Source organism: Lynx canadensis, chromosome C1 (assembly GCF_007474595.2).
Source record: "Lynx canadensis isolate LIC74 chromosome C1, mLynCan4.pri.v2, whole genome shotgun sequence".
Taxonomy (NCBI): domain Eukaryota; kingdom Metazoa; phylum Chordata; class Mammalia; order Carnivora; family Felidae; genus Lynx; species Lynx canadensis.
In genome coordinates, this window is record NC_044310.1 from 103405635 (window position 1) to 103413642 (window position 8008).

Genomic DNA, 8008 nt, shown 5'->3' on the forward strand with positions numbered 1-8008 from the left:
AGGGACTTTCTCTTTCGGTTGAAAACATCAGCCCTCTTGATTGACAGTGAGAAGTCTGCATACCCAGTCGTACTTTCGGGGAAAAGAAAAGGTGTTAGGTACAGCCTCCCACATACCAAGAAACTAATCTCTCTTTGAATCAGCAACACACGGTACATGCGATATCAAACCTGTTCCTCGAAATAGATACTCAAATGTATTCACTTTGGCAGAGTGGCTCTCCCCCTGGCATGCTTATAAAGTTATTGAAACCTGATCTTCAGCACGGGAAAGAGGATGCCATTTGACAGTAAAGGGAAAGAAAAAAATCAGAACGTCCCCATGTCCAGAGTGGGGCTGTACAGCAAATGTCAGAGTAGATTTATGTGACGGGGACAAATCCTTTATAACGTGCCTTGCCGTTTTCATCGCCTCTTTGTACAACTTACCAATGATTTTTTAAAATCTCGTTTGTTTTCAGAACACACAGATATCTGCCCTTCGGAATGATCCGAAACCCCTCCCACCACAGCCCCCAGCTCCGGCCAGCCAGGACCAGAATTCTTCCCAGAATACCAGGCTGCAGCCGACCCCGCCCACTCCGGCACCAGCACCCAAGCCTGCTGCACCCCCGCGTCCTCTGGACCGGGACAGTCCTGGTGTAGAAAACAAACTGATCCCTCCTGGGGGCAGCCCCGCCAGCTCCACGCCACTGCCCCCAGATGGTACCGGGCCGAACTCGACACCCAATAACCGAGCGGTGACCCCTGTCTCCCAGGGGAGCAGTAGCTCTTCAGCAGATCCCAAAGCCGCCCCACCTCCACCAGCGTCCAGTGGCGAGCCCCCCGCGCTGGGAGAGAACCCCGATGGCCTGTCTCAGGAGCAGCTGGAGCACCGGGAGCGCTCCTTACAAACGCTCCGAGATATTCAACGGATGCTTTTCCCCGACGAGAAAGAATTCACAGGAGGACAAAGTGGGGGACCCCAGCAGAACACTGGGGTATTAGATGGACCTCAGAAAAAACCAGAAGGGCCGATACAGGCCATGATGGCTCAATCCCAAAGCCTAGGGAAGGGACCTGGGCCCCGGACAGATGTGGGAGCTCCATTTGGCCCTCAAGGACATAGAGATGTGCCCTTTTCTCCGGATGAAATGGTTCCACCTTCCATGAACTCCCAGTCTGGGCCCATGGGACCTGACCACCTGGACCACATGACCCCCGAGCAGATAGCTTGGCTGAAGCTGCAGCAGGAGTTTTACGAGGAGAAAAGGAGGAAGCAGGAGCACGCTGTCGTGCAGCAGTGCTCCCTCCAGGACATGATGGTCCATCAGCATGGGCCTCGGGGCGTGGGCCGAGGGCCTCCCCCTCCATACCAGATGGCCCCCGGTGAAGGCTGGGGGCCGGGGGGTGCAGAGCCCTTTGCTGATGGGATCAGCATGCCTCATTCTCTGCCCCCGAGGGGCATGGCTCCCCACCCCAACATGGCAGGGAGCCAGATGCGCCTCCCTGGGTTTGCGGGAATGATCAACTCTGAAATGGAGGGACCGAACGTCCCCAACCCAGCATCGAGACCGGGTCTTTCTGGAGTCAGTTGGCCAGACGATGTGCCAAAAATCGCAGACGGTCGAAACTTCCCACCTGGCCAGGGTGTCTTCAGTGGTCCTGGCCGAGGGGAACGCTTCCCAAACCCCCAAGGATTGTCCGAAGAGATGTTTCAACAGCAGCTGGCGGAGAAGCAGCTGGGCCTCCCCCCAGGGATGAGCATGGAAAGCATCAGGCCCAGCATGGAGATGAACAGGCTGATCCCCGGCTCCCAGCGACACATGGAGCCTGGGAGCAGTCCCATTTTCCCTCGAATACCCGTCGAGGGCCCTCTGAGTCCCTCTCGGGGCGACTTTCCGAAAGGAATGCCCCCGCAGATGGGCCCTGGTCGGGAACTGGAGTTTGGGATGGTTCCCGGTGGGATGAAGGGAGATGTCAGTCTGAACGTCAACATGGGATCCAACCCTCAGATGATACCTCAGAAGATGAGAGAGGCTGGGACGGGCCCTGAGGAGATGATGAAGTTACGCCCGGGTGGCACAGACGTGCTGTCTGCTCAGCAGAAGATGGTGCCCCTGCCGTTTGGGGAGCACCCCCAGCAAGAGTACGGCATGGGCCCCAGGCCGTTTCTCCCCATGTCTCAGGGTCCAGGCAGCAACAGTGGCTTGCGGAGTCTCAGAGAACCAGTCGGGCCCGACCAAAGGACTAACAGCCGGCTCAGTCATATGCCAGCACTACCTCTCAACCCTTCCAGTAACCCCACTAGCCTCAACACCGCTCCTCCAGTGCAGCGTGGCCTGGGGCGGAAGCCCTTGGATATATCTGCGGCAGGCAGCCAGGGGCACTCCCCAGGCATCAACCCTCTGAAGTCTCCCACGGTGTGCCAAGTCCAGTCACCAATGCTGGGCTCACCCTCGGGGAACCTCAAGTCCCCCCAGACTCCATCGCAGCTGGCAGGCATGCTGGCGGGCCCGGCTGCTGCTGCGTCCATTAAGTCCCCCCCTGTCTTGGGATCTGCTGCTGCTTCGCCTGTTCACCTCAAGTCTCCATCACTTCCTGCCCCGTCACCTGGATGGACCTCCTCTCCAAAACCTCCCCTCCAGAGTCCCGGGATCCCTCCAAACCATAAAGCACCCCTCACCATGGCCTCCCCAGCCATGCTGGGCAGTGTAGAGTCAGGTCAGTACGCTCGCGTCCTCACGGTTGCCCCTTGTGAGCCAGAGATTGCAAAAGCCTGGTTTATGTCCTTTGAGGAAGCTGGTGTCCTGACTCGATGCAGCCGGTGCCCGGAGACATGTCTCTGAGCTCTGCACTCGGAGGTGGCCTCCGCCGAGACGGACGTATCTGTGGCCGGGTGCATCGTCGGTACTTCCACGGGGTTAGGCACAGGTGTCCTATCCTGGCAGAGAAACACGGCTCTCAGGGCAGAGTATGTGTGTCAGATGGGACTGTTAAAAGGAAGAGGAGAAAATGGGAAGTATTTGTCATTTCACAGACAAATTTCATTTGCACGGTGAACATGTTGGTGAAATAAAATGCCTTAATGGTGGGTAAATGTGGCTGCTTTAAATACTAGGCCCACCCACTGGAGGGGGCTGCCCTCGCATCCACAGGCTCTGAGTATAATCCTAAGCACAAAGGGGAGGCCGCTGGGAGATTTGAGTGGTTCTCGTAAATACACGTTGGCCACAGAAGCAGTTCCCAAAACCTCTTTGGTAGACTGCTGTTCTCACAGATCAGCCGCAATTTATCAGTATTTTCTTCCCAGGAGAAGCTCTCACTGATGATGGTGGTTTTATGAATGGGACCAGAGGTGGTCCGTGGAAGATGAGCACCGAGGTGTAAATACTAGGTCCGCCTTGTCCCCACTTGAGAAAAACTAGACTCCGAGTAAGATAGAAAACGTATACTACCAAGTTAAAGCGCCCCTCTCCATTGGTTAGCAGGTCATGAAAGCAGGACGGTGGGACAGCCCCCTCAGAACTTTTTTGTTCAAACGCTTTGGTTGTGGAAATTAATCAAGAGCATGTGTAGGGTTGGTGGCTGGGGTCGGATCGCTAGTCTGGCTCCACAGCAGACTAAATACCGGAGTTGAATTTTGAGTTGTGATCGGCAAGGGAAAGACCCGCTTACGTCGTGTTCTTTTCAGTGAAATAGTCCGTAAGCCGTGTTTTTCCCAAGCTTCAAGTTCTGTCTGAGCCATTCTTGGCGTGTTTGTCTTCACGTCTGCTGATTCGTCACCTCCGTATTGCGCTGCGGTCTGCCCTCTGCACACATACAGATCTTGACTAGAAGACTGATGATTCGTGTCCCGGGTCTAATAACACTGTCCTGTTCATCTGTCGCATCCCTGGCCTTGCTAGTTCATAATCATAGGCCCGATAGCCTTCAAGAGCAATCTAATTCCCTGCCCGTTTTTGTTTTATTTTGCTTTCTTCTAGGTGGCCCCCCACCTCCTACAGCCAGCCAGTCTGCCTCTGTGAATATCCCTGGAAGTCTTCCCTCTAGTACACCTTACACCATGCCTCCCGAGCCAACCCTTTCCCAGAACCCACTGTCTATTATGATGTCTCGAATGTCCAAGTTCGCAATGCCCAGTTCTACCCCTTTATACCACGACGCCATCAAGACTGTGGCCAGCTCCGATGACGACTCCCCTCCAGCTCGCTCTCCCAACTTGCCATCAATGAATAATATGCCAGGTAAGCCATCAGGATGGAAGCTAGGATACGGAGCCCGTGTTAGACAAAAGAGAGACTTCACGCGTGCTTTGTCGACAGCTGCAGACCTCAACGGGTGGAGGTGCAACGAGTTGAGAAAGAATACCGTCGATAGAATTAAAGTGTCTGCACTAGAGGAAGATAGCAATTTTGTATTAGTTTGACTCAGTCCGTGCTTATTGGAAAGCAGATTTCTTGATGGTTCTTAGAATGAACTTATAGAAGTTCTGATGCTTCCGTGTGCCTGGATGGGTTCGTTTTTCCCTTTTTGTGGTGGGGGGGGTGTTGAGGGTCAGAGTAGGGAGGGTCCTCCTGGAGCAAGACTGAAAGCAGTTTCCTTTTAACATTCTGATTGGATGTCTTTAGTTTTTAAGTGTTTTTCTGGAAGGGCAGCCTCCAACTACAAGCAGCCATGGGATTTGAGATGGTGGAAAGCCCCCATTTCCTAGCAAGCACCGTCCTTACCATACTCAGTAGTAATTCCACAGAGAAACCAAATACTTAAATGTCTCAGAGACTATAGTAGAAACTGCATGCTTTCCCTCTCTGTTATAAAAGCTATGTTTCTTTAACGTTTCATACACCCTAGAGTGTGAAATGCTCGCTGAGTAAGGCAGTCTAAAAAGATAATGCTAGATGTCATTTGGTAAAGGCCTGTTTGGTTTCCTTGTTATTATTTCTAATTCTTGGACTTGTAGGACTGATTAATCCTCTTTCTCCAAAGAGGACCATACTTACTTCAGACAGATTCTTTTTTTCTGTATGAAATGTCTCCAATGAAGAAGACTACACTGGTTTGCATATTAATTTGTAACTTTTCGCACAGGAGACTTTCTTCCTGGTTGTTTTCTACATACTCTTACGTCATACAGTTTGACACTCAAAATATAACCTCTCGTAGAGCTGTTGGGTGTCTGTGCTCCAAAATGCATTTCGATCTTGTTGAGGGCAGGGATTTCGTGACGTATGTTTTCCCAACAGAGTACCTTGCACATTTGGCTTTTTGTTGTTGCTGATTGGATTTGTTGTAGTTTTTCTAAGTTGCTCTCGGTTAAGGTGATTCCTTTGATATCTTTATTTTTCTAGGGATGGGCATTAATACACAGAATCCTCGAATTTCAGGTCCAAACCCCGTGGTTCCGATGCCAACCCTCAGCCCAATGGGAATGACCCAGCCGCTCTCTCACTCCAATCAGATGCCCTCTCCGAATGCCATGGGACCCAACATACCTCCTCATGGGGTCCCGATGGGGCCTGGCTTGATGTCACACAATCCTATCATGGGGCATGGGTCCCAGGAGCCTCCGATGGTACCTCAAGGACGGATGGGTTTCCCCCAGGGCTTCCCGCCAGTACAGTCTCCTCCACAGCAGGCTCCGTTCCCTCACAACGGCCCCAGTGGGGGGCAGGGCAGCTTCCCAGGAGCTATGGGTTTCCCAGGAGAAGGCCCCCTTGGCCGCCCCAGCACCCTGCCCCAGAGTTCAGCAGATGCAGCACTTTGCAAGCCTGGAGGCCCCGGGGGTCCCGACTCCTTCGCCGTCCTGGGGAACAGCATGCCTTCGGTGTTTACAGACCCAGACCTGCAGGAGGTCATCCGACCTGGAGCCACCGGAATCCCGGAGTTTGATCTGTCTCGCATTATTCCATCTGAGAAGCCTAGCCAGACACTGCAATATTTCCCTCGAGGGGAAGTCCCAGGCCGTAAACAGCCCCAGGGGCCTGGGCCTGGGTTTTCGCACATGCAGGGGATGATGGGCGAACAGGCCCCCAGAATGGGACTAGCATTACCTGGCATGGGAGGGCCAGGGCCAGTGGGAACTCCGGACATCCCTCTTGGCACGGCTCCATCCATGCCAGGCCACAACCCAATGAGACCACCAGCCTTTCTCCAGCAAGGCATGATGGGACCTCACCATCGGATGATGTCACCAGCACAATCTACAATGCCCGGCCAGCCTACCCTGATGAGCAATCCGGCTGCCGCCGTGGGCATGATTCCCGGCAAGGATCGGGGGCCTGCTGGGCTCTACACCCACCCTGGGCCTGTGGGCTCCCCAGGCATGATGATGTCCATGCAGGGCATGATGGGACCCCAACAGAACATCATGATCCCCCCACAGATGAGGCCCCGGGGCATGGCCGCTGACGTGGGCATGGGTGGATTCAGCCAAGGACCTGGCAACCCAGGAAACATGATGTTTTAAGCTGCTAAGATTGGATGTGCCGATCCTTGTCAAGATGAGATTCCGGGTCCTGAGAGCTGCCTTGAGGGAGTTCCGGGAGTGCTGTTGGTCAGGCAATAGGAGAGCAGAGACCCGAGGGCTGCTTTGGGGGAGGGGGGAACTCGAGAATGTATGGATTTACCTGAAAACAAATGATTCATTTAATCAACAGGTGTGTTTTTTTTAAGATTTATTTTTTAAAAATTATTTTTGTGGACTTGGGTATCCCATGATGGCACCTACTTTTGGGAATCTGTAGCCTGTGCTTCGAGAATTGCCATCGGTCATGTGTTGCACCGTTCTCTGTATGTTTACGTCCTTTGGACTGGCTTCTCCCAGGATTCTTTTCTGGTTTTGTTTTTGTTTTTTTGTTTTGTTTCTTTTTTTTGTTTTTGTTTGTTTTTTTATTTGCTTTGGGCTTTATTTTTTTGTGTACTGTACTATATTGTAAAAGGGATTTTAGCAGAGACTTTAGTCTTTGGGACAAGAGGAGAACAGGAATGCTGGGCCGTTTACTTTAGGTGGAGAATCCGTCTTCAGACCTTTGGACTATTTTCTTTCAACTCCAGTGTATAGAAAAAAAACCAAACTACGACCTCAGAGCAGAGTATTAATGAAAAGCACAAAAAAAAGGAACTAAGTTCAGCGAGGGGTGGGGGGAGGGGGGAGATTTTTCTTTTCAAAAATAATGAAGCTTAGGACGTTTGTTTTTTGGTTCGAGTGCTCTCCGGCACGGTCTGTCTCTTCCAGTCTGCAAACCCACCTTCATGTTTTTCTCTCAGTTTCCCTCTCCTCCCCGCCCCCCACCCTGCCCTCATCTCCTTGGTTAAGTGTATCTCCTTCTCCCATGCCCCCGCCCCCAACTGGTGACCCCTGCTTTCCTCCTCTTTCCCTTTGGCAGCTGCAATACACGGTGTTCTTTTGGGGAAGTAAATCTAATGAAAGCCTCGCCTTCCAGGCCGAGCGTCGTCCCGGCTCCGCGAGGGAAAGGCCTGTGCTTGGGATGCTCGGCGGTCTTCTGCTCCCTTTCTCTTCTTCCCCGACACGCCCTTCCCTGCCCACCTTGTTTTCTGTTCTCCTTTTCTTAGGAATTCCCAAGTGAATTTTATCGATGTGGGAGTGGAACAGATGCTAAAAGCTATCCAGGATTTCGTTTTTGTTTTTGTTTTTAATTTTGTGGTTCCTCCCCTGCCCTCCCCCTCCCATGCGTAAAACGTTCTGTGTAACCTCCATTAAATTTGGTACAAAACCACTCACCAGAGCTGTGGTGTCAGAAAAATAAAATATATTGTTTCTTACAAAATCCAATTGCCTTTTTTGTTCATTTGGGTTCCTGTGCTGTTCGGTGTGGGGCATGGTGGCTGCCAAGTGGCCCAGAGGCTTCCACCTTGTAGGGAGTTGGCTGATGAGGAAAGGAAGGCTAGCAAAGTCTACAGCGGCCCAGGTGAAGCCTCTTCCCTGTGGACGAGGTGGAATGAGGAATAAGCCCCCGAGGATTTATCCTGCCAGACTGGGTCCTGTCCTAGTCGTGAAAGCCAGGCTG

At 52.4% G+C, this 8008-nt stretch overlaps 1 protein-coding gene across 6 annotated transcripts in view; it reads left to right on the top strand.

Annotated features, from left to right (window-relative positions):
* Positions 1–7768, top strand: part of BCL9 (BCL9 transcription coactivator) — an 84800-nt gene extending 77032 nt beyond the window's left edge. For 5 of the 6 annotated variants that reach the window (XM_030324457.1, XM_030324456.1, XM_030324455.1 and 2 more), the window contains 3 exons: positions 461–2702; positions 3965–4225; positions 5330–7768. In XM_030324457.1, the coding sequence (XP_030180317.1) occupies positions 461–2702; positions 3965–4225; positions 5330–6447 (3621 nt within the window). In that variant the 3' untranslated portion in view covers positions 6448–7768. The remainder of the gene's footprint in view (positions 1–460; positions 2703–3964; positions 4226–5329) is intronic. The other variant, XM_030324458.1, reaches the window with a different exon arrangement.
* Positions 7769–8008: the final 240 nt, after the last annotated feature.